Source organism: Panthera tigris, chromosome C2, assembly GCF_018350195.1.
Source record: "Panthera tigris isolate Pti1 chromosome C2, P.tigris_Pti1_mat1.1, whole genome shotgun sequence".
NCBI classification, from domain to species: domain Eukaryota; kingdom Metazoa; phylum Chordata; class Mammalia; order Carnivora; family Felidae; genus Panthera; species Panthera tigris.
This window is the reverse complement of record NC_056668.1, coordinates 156962341-156980774: the sequence shown is the minus strand read 5'-3', so window position 1 is coordinate 156980774 and position 18434 is coordinate 156962341. Positions and strand designations below refer to the sequence as shown.

Sequence of the window (18434 nt, the reverse complement as noted above, 5' to 3'; positions counted from 1 at the left end):
GCTCTAATTTCCCTTTGTATTCCTCAAAAGAAGTGTGGTATACCAAGAGTTAAAATCACCTTCATTAACTACCTCCTTTTGAACCCTTACTCCTCACTCAGTGCCATGCTAAAACCAAAATCTCCTCTTTGATTTAACCCACACAATCCAGAAGCAAGTATCTTCCCCTTTAACAGATAAGGTAAAATAATTTGCCTAAAAGGTCCCATAGCTGATAGGCGGCAAGAAGATTAAAAACCGATAAAGACTATAAAGGTCAAGTTCTTAATCATTAAATTTTTTCTTTTTTTAGCACTAATTCTAAAGTAAGACAGGCCTCAGTTCATAGCCAGATTATGTTATTAGCAGTGTGACCCTAGACAAGTGACAACTTGTCATCTTTCTTTTTCCATCTTTGAAATGGGCAAACTATCATCCTATCTCATTATACTGCTAAAAATACATAATAAAGCTTAGTCTTCCATTTGGCAAACAGAAAGTACTCTATTTGATAAGTTAAAAGCTCTTGAGGGGCGCCTGGGTGGCTCAGTCGGTTGGGCGACCGACTTCGGCTCAGGTCATGATCTCGCAGTTTGTGAGTTCGAGCCCCGCGCTGGGCTCTGTACTGACAGCTCGAAGCCTGGAGCATGCTTCGGATTCTGTGTCTCCCCCCTCTCTCTAACCCTCCCCTGCTCATGCTCTGTGTCTGTCTCTCAATAATAAATAAACATTAAAAAAAAATTAAAAAAAAAGTTCTTGGAACACTAAAAACATCAAGAATATATCACAAAAATAACTAAGTAAAATGTATAAATACCAAAGAGATTTAAGTAATGTAACACTGAATCTTAGTGGAAAGGGTTTTCATGTTTCCTTTTGAGTCTGTTCACAAAACACTGCATTATTCAAGTGTTGTAACGTATAGATTAGAGCTTGAAGAATCATAAAAATTTAGTAAAATATGACATAACATAAAATAAAATTTGGATCAACCAGAATAGATCAAATTCCTGAGCATGAAGGTTACTACTTGGTTCCATTTACAGTTGCCTTAGGCAAAACTGCCCTCTTTGGGGACTAAACCATCATTTAAAACCATCACCTTAAAAGTAGAACCATGAGAAAAATTTTACGCCATTTTCTTCTGAAAAGTGGTTTAACTTTTGATTCTACTCTCAAGTCCTAAATATGTCAAATAAACCTTTCCAAGGTTTCTGTGTTCCTTGAAAAATGAATTTTTTATCTAATAAGGAAGGCACAGAAAATGGGTTAAAATGTACAGTACTGTTCTTAGTAACTTGGCTGAAATAAAAGTATATCTGCATATTTGTAATAATTTAAGAACATAGGAAAATAAATTTAATTGACTTTTGAAAGCATCAGTGTCAGAAATTTACAAATCGCCATTTTAAATTCTGAACTGCTAATGTGCCCATAATATCCAAAATAGAATTGCTTTATTTTGACTCTAAATTTTAGCATAATGACATTTCCAGGTTTCAGCAGTAATGTGTTATATTACATTTAGTAAATAACTGTATTAAAAACATAATGGAGTTTCAATGATCACTGAATAAATCAGTGATACCTAAGAGCAGAAAGTGCTTTTGAAACCCCCAACAATAATCTGCACCAAAAGGCATACTTTAACATGCATACCTCAAGTCATCGCTTGTTTCTTTTTTTTCTGGAAGTTCCACGTGCTTAGAGTCTGTTGATTGGTGCTCTTCGGCAACAATGGGATCCTGGCTTATCATAGGGACCTCTGAAGTAAATGAGAGCTCCCCTTCATTGGAGACCCCAAAGAGATCTGGGTCATCTTGAATGACATCAATTAAGAGGACATCATCTTCATATGCTTTCAGAATATCTGGAAACCCCATTTTAATTTCTGAAAAGTTCTTAGTCATTTCTCTACCACTAACTTCAGAGAAAACTGGTTTGAATGCTTCTTGTTTATTAGAGAAGGCACAACTTTTCTCCATACACCCAAGATCACAAGAAAAACTATTTCTTTCAATTGTGAGAGAAACAGCTTCCTTATTAGAAATAATATTGCCTGGTTCAGAGATGCAGTTAGATGGTTTAGTATCATTGCTTTCCTTTAAAAAGTTTGGAGAAATACCACAGGAATTCTTACACATGCATGAGTCAGAATCAGCTTGCACTGGAGTTACACTATTTTGTATACTCAAAGACTGAGGTCCTGATGTTACTGTGGAGACATTTTCTTTACTCCTACTTTGTCTTACCTCTGCTCCAGATAAATTGTCAAGAAGTTCTAGGGGACTATATGCATCTCTCTCTGATGACCTGGCATTTATTTCTTTTCTTTTTTCTGTTTTATTCTTAAGTAATGGAATTTTAAAATTAGTCAGTCTTCCTGTGTTCAATATTTTAACCAAGTCTGGAACCACAAGTGTTTGCTTAGCAATGCATGCTTTTCGATGAATCGTTTTGCCTAGAGAGTTACTTGCTTCCTGGCCATCCTGTGAAGCCACTGTCAAATTAAGTTTTGTTAAATTCCCTCTATCTTTTTTTTTACTTCCTGTTAAGTTTTGAGTCACATTAGTTAGCGGAGTATCTTCATCAGTATTAGAAACTACCTCTGACCCACTTCTGCTCCATTCCTCTGACTTCATCTTTTTACCATCATCAATTGTAGGTTCCTTTATAATCGTCAAAGTAGGCTCTACTGCAGAGACTGAAGACAAACAACTTAAATTAGAATTCAATTTTTCTTTGCTTGAAGATTCACCATTTGTTTTTGTTATGGTACTCTGTAATGATAATTTAGAATCAATTAAGTGAGTTTGATTTGTTTGGTGTTTAAGAAAATCATCTTGCCTAAAACTTTGCTGAGACCCAGGAAGAAAGTTATTTGAATCTGGCAAGGAAGACTTTTTCCAACACTGGGCAGATATTCTAGCACATGAATAACAAGGCCAAGTTCTTTTACCAGTCATCGGTATTGTTCTGTGACAGCCTGACTTCGAGTCTTCAGCTTCATTTCTCAAGTCTTCCCGTGAAGATCTCTTTTCAGTAAGATGGCAATCACTAGATAATTTCACTACTGAGCTTTGCATTGACTTAAAATACTCTTCCGGCTCCATGCCTTTAAATCCTAAGGGCTCTGAAGTGTTCTTTGTTTCTTCTTCCACAAGTGGCTCAAGGGTTTTCTGAAACATAGCATTTACATGATGTTCAGGACTTGTATTTTTTCCTATTTCTGGAAGACTTAATAAATGATCCATTGGGGAGAGTGTATTATGGTTTACTTTTCTCAAAACTTTTAAAGGACTTTTTTTAGCCTCTAAAGTCTCTGCTCCTTTGCCCTCAGCACCTGTTTGGTTGTCTTGTAACACCAATTCAGATTTGTTATGCACATTACAGCAGTTCATCTCAATAACCATTTCATCTCCTTTTTCAGACACTTTCATCCTTTTCCTGGGTTTTCTCCCAATATTTTTCTCCTCTATTGAATATTTATTTTTTTCATTTTGAAGGCAGGAAAGCCAGCCATTAATTTTACTTTGGTGTAAATCAGCTTCTTCAAATAATAACCTATTTACTCCCATTAAGTGTTCTTCAGTCTGTAAGAGCTGGGGAATATTATTTGTGTCACTCTTATCTGCAAGACTCCTGAGGTTTTCTTTCTTTAACTTCGAGGAATTTTCTGGAACGTGCACACATCCACCATCAGGTTTATATGCAAGGTTATTTCCATCATTACAACCCTTGGAATGGGGGAAAAAATTGTAATCATGTAATTTTAAAACGGAATTATTTTCTACTCCAGGTGACAAGCCGTTACAAGAATATTTTGGAGTATTCTTGTACAGTTCATCTTGGAATTCAACCTTAATATTTTGTGTAGCCTTATTGTCAGTTATTTTGAGAGGGGGGCTCTCTAAGCTTTTAAGTTTTTTAATTTGAATTCTTCTTTTAATACCTTCTACCAAACTCTCCTTACCCAAAGACTGCAAGAAAGCCATACTTTGAACTTCACTGCACTCCACTGTTTGGAAAGATTCCAAACTGGTTAATGATTCCTTTCTTACCAGGTCAATCCCTGGCTGTGGATCATCACTTGAAGCTTCAGTGACTTTTCTTTTTTCCTTGGCTGATCAAAACAACAAAACATACCAGAAAAGATTTTTATATTGAGGAGGAAAAAGCAACACCACTTAAAATAAAAAACTGTGAAGCCATCCACATTTATTTCCCTGAATAGCTAGCTGTATGGGAATACACTTCTGTTTTCAAACGAAAAACCTAATTTCCGCTAAGGAACTCCATACAAACCCGTATAAATTCCAAGCCAGCTGAATAATCGCTAGCGTCAACATCACTTCACAGTAGCCAAAATGGACCACTAATAGGAATTCCTCTGAAAGTAATTCTGACCAAGCAAGGGCTCCCGGTCAATCACGCGCATCGGTAAAGCTCAATGCAAATTCAAGTTACACACTCGTGTGAAACAACACGGGGGCAGGCTGAGATGCAAACGCTAGAATGCGGGCGATCTAGGAGGCCTCTCTCACTGGTCCTCCCGGCTGCAAGGGGAGCTCCGCCTCCTTCGCTGCTTCTAATGCTAAGCCCCGAGGGTCTGAGCGGCCCGAAGCCCCCCACCCCCGCCAACCCTGGCCCTCCTCCCGCCGCCTCACCTCGGCCTTCCCAGTCCCACACGCCTCACCCTCACCCGACTTGTCACTTTCCACCTCTTCTCTCCCAGACGCTCGGGCCACCATTCTCCTCTTCTGCCTGCTCTCCTCGCGTCCCGTGGCCTCAGGGCCACAACTTCCCGCTGCGCCTGGCCCTGGCCGCCGGCCTCGCTTCCTCAGGCCTCGCGCGTCGCCTTCCCGCCCGGGGGCCGCCGCGGGGCCCGAGGGCAGCGGCGGCCGCATCCGCCCCAGGCGGCCAGCCCAGTCCACGGCCAAGGCCCACCGAGGCCTGCCGCACCCACTCACAGGAGCCCACCAGCCGCGCGAAGGCCGCTCCCGCCGCGGACCTCCTACCGCCCTCAGCCCCGCTCCGGGCCGCCCGCCTGCAGTCTGGATCCGGGGCGGAAGCGGAAGTGGGGCCCGCGCTACGCCCCGGGCAGGACGGGCGGGGCCCAACGGGCGGAAGTGCCCCAAGCAGGTGCGGCCTACGCGTGAGGGCCTCGTTGCCTGGGTCTGTGGCCCGAGTCGCCTTCCTAGGCCGGAACCTCCAGCAGCCGCTGGGGGCCCTTTCTCTCGCCTGCTGCCCCTCCTGACTAGCCACTGGCAAAGATGCGTGTCAGCCAGTGGCTTCTAACCGTCCCGTCCTCTGGGGTCCCGTTCCTTCAGCCTTCTCAATATAGTCACCCACATACCGTATAGACACCTCAAGCTCCAGATGTGCAAAACTGAGCTTAATCCTTCCTCGACAAGCTTCCTCCTCCTGTGTTGGTGGATGTGCCACTGTCCACCCATTTGTGTAAGCCGAGAATCTAGAAACGATCAGAGACCACTTCTTTCCACTTCATTCGCCACAGCCACATTCATTACATCTGCTTGATTCTACTTCCTGTGTTTGTCAGCCACTCTCTCTGCTCTTTGCCATTACTTTGGGCCTGGCTCTCAGAATTTGACCCACGGCATCAGCCTCCTAAATTGTATTCATGCCTCTGTCCTTATGTAACCAAACCAACCTTGAGTTTGCTACTTGGTGAGCCAGAAACTGCACCAGGTTGAGTTGTCACGCAAAGAAAAGTTCATTTGCAGCAAATGAGATAATGGGGAGTGGCTTCCAAAGCCATGACTCCAAGAACACGGGTGAATGGGTTCCTTTCATTTAGGGTTAAGTTGCATATTTAGATAGGGAAGCCTTGTCATCATATGTGGGGTAGGTAGAAGTTGTCCATGTGCCTTAAGGAAACATGCCTATACATACGTTGTTTGTTATATAAATGAGGCTGAGGATCCTTCTGGGGTTGAGATTTTATTTATTTATTTATTTATTTATTTTTTAATGTTTATTATTTTTGAGAGAGACAGAGTGTGACCAGGGGAGGGGCAGAAACAGACACATAACACACAGAATCTGAAGCAGGCTCCAGGCTCTGAACTGTAAGCACAGAGTAGGACATGGGGCTCGAACTCATGAACCACAAGATCATGACCTGAGCTGAAGTCGGACACTTGCTTAACCAACTGAGACAGCCAGATGCCCCTCTTGGGTGGGGATTTTAGTATTATGATGAGTTAAGGTAATCATCAGTTATTCTAGAGGTCATAACATGGTCCATCTGCACAAGCATGAGTCAGAAGTTAAATTCAAACTGGTCTGGGTGGCCTGGGCTGGCTGGAGGTCTTAGGGCAGTCGCTATGGCTGAAGGGAAGTTTCACTTCCCATTTACCCAAGTTAAGAGATGAGCTGGAAAAAAGAGATTAAGGAAAAATGTGGAACAAAGGTCAGTGAATACAAACAGGTGTGAGGTAAAGGTCAGGTCTTGGTGTCCGGCAGGTGCCACTTGTGGTATTTCAGTGAGGTTTCCACCTGCTGCCAGGCCTTGCCCTGCCCCTCCCATGTCAGAGATCCTGGCATTCCCAGATTGGTCCTTCATGAACCTCCTTTACTTAGAGACTAAAACTAGCAGAAAGAAGTCCAAACCTTTTATGGTTCTCTCCTGTGGCCACTGAATATTTAACAAATTTTGTCTCTTGTTGTCCCTGTAGGGGAAAAGTTGTGCTTCAGTGGAAAACTATATGTAGGAGTCACCCTTCTGCATTATCTGATTCTGATTCTATGGGACATATCTTACTAATTTTAAAATAAGTGGTAGCAATACAAAATAATGGTCTCTGGACATGCAAATCCTGTCTTAGCCTCAGTTGACTTCCCACTCTCACTGTGGAAGAAGCCAGTTTTGCCTCAATTGGCACATTCATTTCAATATGCCTGATCTGTGTGTCTGCGTTTTAGACTTATCCTTTGAACTGGTATTTATAAAATCTGCCTAATGAGAGAAAATTAGCACAAGTTCATTTTTACATCTCTATGAGAGTCATGACTTTATCTTTTTTTTTGGAAAACTATCTTCTAACACCACACATATCCTGCTCTTTATATGCTGTGTCATGCTTATGCGTCTTTACATGCTAGTCCTGGAAATTCTTTTTTTGCTTTTCTGCTTGGTGAACTACATATTCTCCTTCAAGATTTAGTATGAGGGTCACCCCTCAAGGAAGCTTCCCTGCTACCCTTCTCCTTACGTGTGTGTGTGTGTGTGTGTGTGTGTGTGTGTGTTGGAGGCAAGGAGCATCAGGTATTCCTGCCTGCCTGCTAACACATTGCTTTCAGCTCTTTCTATCTCTTTCAGGGCAGATACCTTCCGTTAATCTTTGCATTTTGTATGTTTTAAGATAAACTTGGTGATTTTTAACACAATGTGTGTGGACGTAAAAGGCTGGTAGGTATGATGCACAGACTACTATGGCAGTTTGGATGAGCAGTTTAAGAGGAGTATCCTTAGGAGCTTCTATAAAATAGAACTCGGGTAAAGGAGGTGTAAATGATCTAGAAACTTCCCTTGTTTCTTTCTTCTTGTGAAAAACCCCCAGTAAAAGGGAAACCAGTTTAAGAATAACAGAATAGGAAAAGCTATTTTAGGGAATTCAGGCTACATGCTTGTTCACTTTGTGCCTCAGTTTTCTCACCTGTAGAATGAAATAATAGTGTCTCCTGAAAGAAACCAAATATGTTACCCAAAATATGACTCTTTGACATAAAAATTATTTGGAGCTAAAGACAATTAGGAAGTAGCAAATACAGAAAAAGCTTTCTCTACCTCCCTCCCCTTGCCCGCTGCCTAAAGGCAGGATGTAAATTCTGCTTTACTGGAGATGACTCTAGACTTTACCATCATAGAGCTGGTACTAGAGAAATTTTCAAATAAACCTTACTCCATTAGTTTCTTCCCATATATTGATCTTCCTGCAGTTTGCCACCCTAGGAAGACTAAAACCATTTTCCTTTGTCCTGCCACTTCTAAACAAAGCTATTGTTCTTTGTTGAAGATGATAGCATCTTATAGGCCAGAGTTCTAAGCCATCACTTTGAGTTACCCTTTGTTGAGGTTTCTCCTGCATGATGTACACTGTATTCATTAAACTGTTTTGCTCTTATTAATATTTTTGTTAAAGAGCCCCAGTGGAGGACTAAAGATGTGTAGAGTTTTGTGTGCAAATATTTGTAAAGCACTTAGAACAAATGCCTAGCAGGTTGTAAACATTAGGTTGATTTGTTAAACAAAAACCTCAATATGTCAAAAGATAGATTCTATATAATTCTGACATTTATTGCCTACAAAATATTTTTTTGCTACTAAGATCTCAATAAAATAAAAGATAAAAATTCAAGAATCCAGCTTCTTTGGTCTGAATAAAAACAGATGATCTTAAATACAGCTATAGACCCAAGAATTTAAAAACTTTTATGACCCATAACTGTTAAGCAATGCATAAAAAAAGAATGGGAAGAGTTTAGTAGCATAGGAAATTGCAAATTCAAGCAATTGAGTGTTCTGAATAAGAAATTTCTAATCTTTACTACAGATTTTAAATTCCCCATACCAAACTGCTTTCACAGAAAACCATAGGAGATTAGGTGTGTTTATACAAGTTTTCATGGATCTCTTGTTCTCTTCTGTGAAATGATTATCATAATCCTTTCATTGTGCTTGGTAATTTCTGGAAAGGACAGGCTAAGTTGTTTACCAAAAAAGGATTCAATATTCCTAGTGGCAGATCTCACACACTTGGGAGTTCAGAAGATAGATGAGAATATTTACCCATACCTATTGGCTTATATCTCAGTCCACACAGAATCAGCCCTCTGTGAGAGTCTGGGGTCCTTTCTCTTCTAGTCCCCTACCTTTTTCTATTAACCCCTTCCCCTTGCCCCTGGGTCCTGACTGACACTACTGTTCAGCCCTCAAAGTCAACTTCAGAGTCACTGCTTCTCCAGTGTCCTTTGTGTGTGGTAGGTCCTAGCTCTATCCTTGAAGGATGACAGCAGAGCCACATTCTCTACATTCCACAACTACAGCTGTAGGTTATTAATGCACAGAACTGGCTACATAATTTGTTGGCCTTGTGGAACTACACAGCCCATGTGCCCATGAAGCCAGCCCTACAGATCCATGGTCTACTTCTACAAACATCCAGAAGACTACAAGACCTCTCTATTACTAATATTTATCAGCTTTGACAGTATTACTTTTACTCTGTAACATACCAGTCACTGGCCAGTTTGTACTCAGAGTAATTCCACACCCTTCCTCTGCCCTGTTCTGAATCATAGGGGTGTTTTCCACACTCCTGGGTCAGTTGGCTTTGGGTGAGATTTGGCCAATGGAGGACACTGGTAGGAAAATGGAGAAGGGATATTTTCTCTACCTTAGGCTGCCTATCAGACACCAGCTGCATCTTCTTTGAGACTCCATCTCTTGCTGGTCAGGCTCACTGTGGTGCAGCTTCCACCAGGTACCTTGATGTCCCTTTGCTTCAAGGGGTGGTAGTGGCTTTCTGTTATGAATCTCTGGGAACATGAAACCCTATTTGTTTTCTCTGTGAATTTAGCCTATCTTCTGCATTATATTCCTCTCTTTAAAATACTTAATTCCTTTTTTTTCTGGTAAGAGACACCCCTCCCCACCACACACTCCCCAGTAACTAAGGATGAGGATGAAAGGAGCAAAGGGGATGAAAGGAAAAACTTCTGTCCTGACACAGTGTCAGGAGACATTCTTTCACCATCTAAAAATGAATAACAAAAGAATAAATGTGGTGATCCCCCAAGACTTAATCACCTTTCTTTCTCCTAAGTATTTTCAATACTTTCTCCAGGGTTAGCTTCTTATTCAAGTTTAGATTGTAAATCTTCTGTCCAGGAACATTATATAATCTGATGTTCAGCAAGTAACAACATATTGGAACCTTTAAATGTGTTTCTTTTAATTGATGATCCTATTTTACCTCTAGAAAAAAAATCAAAGTCCAAATATTTTACTTCAGATATTAAAGTCCAGATTTGGGAACCTCAATTAACTCTCCCCACTAGAGGGCTTCAGATCCAGAGCAGCCAAGGATGAGCCACGACTCTTTCCTCTGGCTCCAGGAACTCATGCTCTTTGATCATAAAAGTCTTTGATTGTGCCATTGAGGCAGAACTCAATTACTCAATGTAACAAGTCCAAAATAGAACACAATGGAAATCTGTGAGGGGAATAGGACCTTAGAAACGGTCTAGTCTAAGCTCTTCAGTGCTTTAAGTAATTTAAAAGTGCTGTGAATCAATCACTTCCTAAGTGTTTCTTCTGATTGCTGCTTAGTTGCCTGTACTTCCAAGTAAGGTTTCTTCAGGAGACAAGCACTTCTGGTCTGAGTGAGAGACTGAAGCAAGCACAAATTTATTCTGTGTGTATGGCTGTACATGGCTGCACACCAGTTGCAGGAATGACTATGGTGCAGGTGTCCACACTCTAGCATCTCTGCAAGGGATCCTATATTTATGCCTGTAAAAATTTCCATTTGAATTAGGGCCATCACTGCAGTCTATTATCTTGTTTGTGGAGGAGGGAATCCCTATTTCAGTATCCAATATGAGATAACCTCAGACAGAAGGGAGCTATGCCAGTGGCTACTATGTCAAAGTCAAACTTACCAGGGTAAGAATGGGTAGAATGGATGGTTGCTTAAATGGTTTTATTTGAAGTGTGACAGGGGAAATTTCCTTCTATTTAGTCACTTTCCAGCTCAAGAGGACATTATGTATGTTTACATACACATTGATGACTTCCAAATTTTTATCTCTAGCACCATGTCCTGCTTTGTAGTCCCTTGCCCATGCTTCTGATTCAAATGGCTGCAATAAACAGTTCTTTCAGGCTTTGACTCACTTAGCAGAAAGCATTCAGCAAGAATTTTCCTTTTCTGCACCAGGGATTTCCCTCAATGCCCCAGGGCAGACAGCTGGCCTTTTTAAGGGCATGGGCAATTAGAAGGTGCAGTGGTGTTAGCAGGCCTGGAGAAACTACGGGTGGGGAGCTGGTAAATAAGTGCTCCTGCCCCTTACCCTTCAGACAGTCCTGGAGGCATTTTGCATATTCTTTTTGGTACTTTTGAAGATTTGAGTTTTCACTGTACATGGCAGCAACCTTGATAACACAACTTTCTATTGGCCTTTCTTCCTTCCTGGTCACACTCTCCCTTTTCTTATTGCCGGCCCTTGTACCTCCTAAATAAACTACTTACACATAGGCCTTGGACTCTGCTCAAGCTAAGACCATATATAGTTGACATTAAAAAAAATTTTTTTTTAACATTCGCTCGTTTTTGAGAGAGACAAAAAGAGAGAGAGAGAGAGAATGAGTGGGGAAGGGGCAGAGAGAGAGAGGGAGACACACAATCAGAAGTAGGCTCCAGGCCCTGAGCTGTCAGCACAGAGAATTGAACTCATGGACCGTGAGATCATGACCTGAGCTGAAGTCAGAGGTTTAACTGACTAAGCCACCCAGGTGCCCCTCTAGTTGACATTTTTAAATTTACATATCCCCAAGATAACGCTTGATCTTTCCATAGTTTCTTCTTCCATAGTTTTCTCAGCTTAGTTAGCGATAACTCCGTAATTCCAGGTCAAAAACCTTAGACTCATTCTGGAATGCTCTTTCTCACTGGTCTGCTCTTCCACTCCCATCTAATCCATCAGCAAACTGCTCTACCTGAAAATTAAATCCAAAATCTCACCATTTCTTATCATGTCCACCACTTCTGCCCCCTAGTCAGGCCACCACCATCCTTTCTTGCCTGGACTATTGTAAAAGCCTTGTAACTGATTTCCCTATTTCTAACTTTGCCCACCTAATAGTCAAGTTACTTCATTAAAATCAAGTTGTCTCTGCCCAGAAATCCTCCAAAGGCTACCCATTAGATTTAAAATAAAATCCAAGGTCTTGGCAAAGTATAATCATGTCCCTAGTATCCTTTTGTGCTAGTATTCTATCTATCACTTTCCTCCTTATGGTGCTCCAGGCCACTGGCCTTCTCACTTGCCACTTGAACAAGCTAAGTATGATCTCTCCTTATGTCTTTTGCATTTGCTGTCCCCCTGCCTGGAATCTTCCTTCCCACCAGAATCTATATGCTCCATTCCCTAATTTCCTTCAGGCTTCTGCTCAAATGTTGCTACAAAGAGAGACCTTCCCCTGACCACTGTCAGATAAAAAACAAATCTGGACTTCACAAGGGGAGTTGAATAGCTGCTCCCCCTTCAGGTAGGACAGTGCTCTGCAGTTTGCCACAGTCTCCACTATTCCCTACTGTCCTCAGCCAATTTTGTTTGTTTATGCTTCCTGTCTGGCCCCTGTCAACGTTGCAGTTTTACTCTAAAGTTATACATTTCAGTTTACAGGATATTTGCAACCCCGCCATCTGGCTGCTCAAAAATCGTCACACCATATCCCTTTCTTATTATTAATACCCTACTCTGTTCTCCACATCACCCTCTGCAAACCTCCTCCATCTTCTCAAGCCTTCAGTTCTACACTCTCGGCTCCACAGGTGAAACTGTCTCCTTTTCTGGGGTGTTCTTAGTCATTCTGAGATTCCAGTTCCCTCTGTATCAGTAAATCTCTGTATTTATCTGTTCCCTCTCTTGAAGGAAATAAACAAAGACAAAACCAAATGAGAAAAGCAAAGTCTACTTGGGTGTCAGTTACCATTGCAGACACTCAAAGGCAAGCAGAGCAGGGGGAAAGCTTGTTGGTTAAAACAAGTGAAAAGTTTCAAGCATGCCCTGGTTAGAGGCTATTGGCCTGGGGAAATTACACGTGGGCTATCAATATGATAGGTTAGGGATGCATATTTGGCTTTCTCTGATTTGTCCTAAGCTGGAAACAGGGACAAAAATTAGGGAAGCTGTCAGTTATTAATCAAGTATTAGCCACTTCGGTCTGATTGTTACAGAAGTAATTAACTTCCTGGATTGTTACTAGAGATAGCAATCTGACTTCTTACAAGTCTAACTGATAGCAGACTGGCTTCCTGAGCCATTTATTGTACATAAGGTGATTAATTTCTTGGGCAGGTTGCTGTAGATTGGGGAGTCAGACTTTTATTTCTATAGATCATCTGGCCATTGTCTGTTTGTATATTTATTCTCTCATTTTTTTTTCTACTGCTGCACAGAAAGAGCCTTCCTCTATTTGTCAAGGCTAACTCTTTCACTGATGATCTCAACATTTTGTGGCTGTGCTAACGAAGCTCTCCCATACCTTTCTTCTTTTTACCTGCCAGATGCGTCTGGGTCCAATTATTCACACCCTTTCTCCTTAGTTCTTTGAAAATTGGTTTCCTTCTCAGATACTCAAATGAAGTTTTAATTTCAAATGAGATTATAGGTTTAAAACAAACTGACAACACAAGCATCACAAAATCCATAAAAGTTACATAACATCATTATCATGTGTATAATTTCTGTACTGTTATATGTTGTATATGTCTATATTATTATAACTTTTCTCTTAACTTTTTTGGCTACACTCTTTGATTACATCTTCACTTGATAATAGTTTTGTAATATTTTCTATGGAGAGAATAAACAATCTGATCTTTCTTCCAGGATAGTCAACTGAAATTTGTTCATAAGTGGTAGTTTGGAAATATAAACATGTGTCTTTATACTGCCATACTTTCTGTTACAAAGCAACACTTTGCTACAGGTTTGTGCCCAGAACACACAGGAATCCTGATAAATTTTACTTCATGTGATTAGCATTTGAGAGGATGAATATACACATTCACAATGATATATAAAAATGGTGATATATAAAAATAGAACTCTGACCCACAATCTCCAGCAACCAGCCCAGGAAACCAAAACATTATCTACAGTAAGTAGCTCAGGAAGCTAGCTTACTATTTGTAACTCAGACTTGTAGGAATTCAGAGCATTATCTCTAACAACTGATCCAGGAAGCCAAACAACAACCTCTGTACCAATTGATCCCAAATGACCAGAATTTGAATAAAATCTGACAGCTTTCTTAATTTTTGCTTCCAACATAGGATCAATCAGAGAAAGCCAAATTTGACCCTTAACCAATCATATAGGACACGGTACTCCTAGTTAGCCCACCGTCAGCTTTTTTATGCCAACAGCCTCCAGTCAGGACACACGTGAAGCTTTCCTTTTTTTCCACTAGAAAACCTTTCCACTCCTCTGCTTGCCTTTGGGCCTCTGCCAAAGGCAGAGTGATGGTGGTTGACTTCATTGTTATAGCAAGCTCTGAATAAATATACTTTGCTTATTCTCATTTGGTTGGTCTTAATTTATTTCTACACATCAAAAAAGAGAAATGAATGTCTAAAGAATTTATAATTACATATGCTGCATTACCTTGCGTATTAAACAAGAAAGATCTTCCATTTTAACTGATCACCGATGAGAACTCAGTCCTCTGTTTGTAATAAACTTTGGACCCTGTTTATTCTAAATCTTGTTTTTCCTCCACCGCTCATTTACTTCTGTGGTGGGAGTTGCAGACCACTTTCATATCCTGATACAAAGTCTGGTCCATAGGCCCCCACACTGGGTTCAGTGCACGGCAGAAGAAATCATTCCTAGTTCAGCAGAGAAGCAGTAACTTAACTATACATTGGAGTGCAGGGATCTTCATCATTATATCCCACAAATCCCAAACTAACTATATCCCCGACTCAAATTCTCCTTAGCCACAATTAAGGAGGGTACAGCGAAAATGTCCTGTGGTACAGGCAGATTTCTGTTAGAGCAGGAAAGTGATGGGAATGTTCAGACTGATATGGAGGGTCTTCTTGATGGACCATTTATTTTAGAGGGCGTAGCAGATTGAGAATGGGGTCAGAGTTGGGACATGCAGAGTCTGAGGGATAACTAGGGAGTCTTCATCTTTCTTCAGTGATTTTCATATCAGGATACAGTCCAGGTAAGGGATCATTATAGTTGCTTCTATATCATCCTGTACTAATAATGTTAATAGATGAATCTACAAGGCGCTCTTCTAAATAACATTGTTGCTAGCCTATTTTACAGATGAGGAAACTCAAGCACGTAGCACTTAAGTGACATTCTCAAGTCCTATAGGCTTGACACCTCCAAAGTCTACATGTTTATTTGCCCTTGGCACTGATGTTCTGTTGGAATCTCCTGGTTTTGTCTCCATTCTTTCTTTGTACTAGTTTCTATTGCTGCTGTCACAAATTACCACAAATTTAGTGGCTTAAGACAACACAAATTTGTCTTGCAGTTCTGGAGGTCAAAAGCCAGAAATGGGTCTTACTGGCTAAAATCATGGTGTCAGGCAAGCCTGAGTTCCTATCTGAAGGCTCTAGGAGAGAATCTATTTTATTGCCTTGTCCAGAGGCTGCCTGCATTCCTTGCTTGTGGCCTCTCCCACCTTCAAGGTCAGAAATGCCTGGTCAAGTCTTTTCACATCAATCATTCTGGCACTCCACCTTCCACATTTAGGGACCCTTGCAATTACATTAGTGTGGATCTTGGTGAAAGGATGTGTTTGGTGAGAGCTGGTGCTTTGCTGAATCCTGTCCCTTTCCCTCCATTAGAAGGAGACATTTTTTGACATAAGCCCAGCAAGGGTGGCTTCCAAGAAACCCGTTGGAAATTTGACCAGGATTCCATCCAGTTGGGAGACCCAGATCTGGAACCTGACCCATTTGTGGAGTTATTTCTAGAGAATGTATTGTAAGCCCCAGGAAAGTAAATGGGGTAATTGCTGAAACATCAGCAATGTTCTGGTCTCAAGGCTGTCAAACGCGATAGCACTATGAGATCCAGAGCCCCATGATCTCCCAGGAGCCAGTCAGGGAGCAGACCCACTGTAATTACCTAGTAGTTCTTGAAACTGCCCATCTTCCCTGCATGCTTTCACATAAACACCAGATGTGTGTTTGGTCTATGTCTGGAGGCTCTTTGTGTTTTCCTCCCATGCTTTAACATTCTTTGATGTTTACACCTGGTGAACATGAAATAAAGACTATGTGCAGTTTCTGTGGCTACTATTTCCCTGGCAGAGACAGCCCTGCATGTCCACTCAGTCTCAGTGTCTGAGAACTTTTTCTTCAGTGCATGGCTACACCTATTCTTCACAAAGCTAAAATGAACCATGGATGGGGTCTGACTCCCTTCTACCAAAGGTAATCCAGAGTGGGGAAGAACTGGCTTTCCATCTTGGTAGTGAAGCCAGCAGCCTGGCCAGGTTGAGAGAATCTGCACTCCTAGAACTAGTCAAGGCAAGAGACCTGACAGCATCCACCATACACCAGATGTGGACCATGCAGGAGAAGCTGACACAAGGTCCTGGCCAGTGGGACCGGCTGGTAGTATGAGGTGACCTTAAGAGGAGAATGCTAGGTGATCAGGGGCTAAAGACAGAATTTCAAGGACCATCTGGAATATAGATGCACCTTCTCAGATTGAGGGATAAGAGGAGTCTCTGAGGAAGTCATGAGAGATGGTTTTGGCCGCAACCCATCCCATCTCAAGCCTAGCTTCTCTCTGAAACTACCAGTAAGGGGGAGACAAAGGAGGCCAGGAAAAGCATTGAGCTTAGAAAGAGGGGCAAGGAGAAGGATGATCCCTTTTCCCTACTGGAAACTTCCATCTGGAAGCAGGAATGAACTTAGAGGGGAGATAACCTAATGCCATTCCAACTGACAATCAAAGTTAGAGTCTGACCATCACATGACACTAGACATTTTAATTTCTCTATTTGAGACTATCTATGGCTAAAAGCAACATAGGACTATCTGTGAGAATTTTCAGTCTGCCCAAGTCTTCATCCAGGCTCTGGAGAATACTATTCCTCACTGCAGAAAGTTTAGAGGATCAGAGAAAGACAAACATGAAGTTTCATTTTGGTTCCACACCTCTGTAATGCTTGCTCAATGTACAAATTATGCATTTGTTATAAAATAACCACAATTTGAGTCCTACATATCTGCCTCCAGCTTCGATAGCTGCAGCCTGACTCTGAGTGAGCCCAGTGGCCTTAGCTGTGAGTGGAGCAGCGGCAGCAGCCCCCCTCAGGAGACCACCAGATCTGTGGCCTTGCCATGGTGACCTACGGATGCAGCCAACGTGTATTCCTCCTTCGTCAGCTGACCTTGGCAAAGCTGCTAGAAATATTTTCAACAGAGGATTTGGTTTTGGGTTGATGAAACTGGATGTGAAAACAAAGTCATGCAGTGGTGTGGAGTTCTCAACATCTAATACAGACACTGGGAAAGTTGCTGGAACTGTGGAGACCAAATATAAATGCTGTGAAATTTTTCACAGAAAAATGGAACACTGGCAACAGTGTGGGAATAGAAATCACAATTGAAGACTAACATTTGATATTTGAATGTTTGAAACTAACATTTGATATTACATTTTCATCAAACATGGGTAAGAATAGTGGTAAAATCAAGTCTTCTTATAAGAGGGAGTGTGTAAACCTTGGTTGTGATGTTGAATTTGATCTTGCTGGATGTGCGAGTCATGGTTCAGCTGTCTTTGGTTATGAGAGCTGGCTTGCTGGGTACCAGATGACCTTTGACAGTGTCAGATCAAAGCTGATAAAAATTAACTTTGCAGTGGGCTGCAGGACTGGGGATTTCCATCTACACATTAATGTCAATGATAGGACAGAATTTGGAATATCAATTAATCAGAAAGTATGTGAAGATCTTGACACTTCAGTAAACCTTGCTTGGACGTGAGGTACTGACTGCACTCACTTCGACATTGCAGCCAAATATCAGTTGGATCTCACTGTTTCTATCTCTGCAAAAGTCAACAACTCTAGTTTAATTGCAATGGACTACACCCAGACTCAGGCCTGTCTGCTCTGGTAGATGAGAAGAGCATTCATGCTGGAGGCCACAAACCTGGCCTTGCCCCGGAATTGGAGGCTTTATACAGCTGAAAGAAACCACTGGGAATGGATATCAGCAGATTTGGCCTTAATATATTTCCAAATTGACCAGCAATTTTGAAGGTGATCAAAACAACGGATGATCTAAACAAGAGCTGTATTTTAAATATTTAGACAGTTGTTAGTTGGTTTCTAATTGAATTGGTTATCATCTAGTTACCAATGCTGTAGTCATGCAGTCACCTACACATTATTTAAATGTACAGCAAAACCTTGGATTGCAAGTAACTTGTCCTATGAGTGTTCTGCAAGATGAGCAAACATTTCTAATAAATTTTAACTTGATAAATGAGCGATATCTTGCAATGCGAGTGGTACGTGATGCTAAATGTCACATGATCACAATTAGCCGATGGTCCCCCCCGCTCTCTCTGGGATTGTGGGTGATTGGCTCCCGTGCCTGTATGCTTGGTCTCAGGCCATGGTGTTTGGCAGAAATCAGTGAATTTTCAGAACA

At 41.4% G+C, this 18434-nt stretch overlaps 1 protein-coding gene and 1 pseudogene across 5 annotated transcripts in view; one reads left to right on the top strand and one right to left on the bottom strand.

Moving 5' to 3' along the window:
• Positions 1–5004, bottom strand: part of TOPAZ1 (testis and ovary specific TOPAZ 1) — a 100641-nt gene extending 95637 nt beyond the window's left edge. The window contains exons 1-3 of one of the 5 annotated variants that reach the window (XM_042999254.1): positions 4676–5003; positions 4041–4102; positions 1639–3716 (exon numbers count right to left, since the gene is read on the bottom strand). In XM_042999254.1, the coding sequence (XP_042855188.1) occupies positions 1639–3716; positions 4041–4102; positions 4676–4886 (2351 nt within the window). In that variant the 5' untranslated portion in view covers positions 4887–5003. Of the gene's footprint in view, positions 1–1638; positions 4103–4675 lie in introns of all 5 variants that reach the window. The other 4 variants (XM_015545202.2, XM_042999255.1, XM_042999256.1 and 1 more) reach the window with 4 other exon arrangements.
• A 12124-nt stretch (positions 5005–17128) lies between these two features.
• Positions 17129–17968, top strand: LOC102969657 (annotated as a pseudogene).
• Positions 17969–18434: the final 466 nt, after the last annotated feature.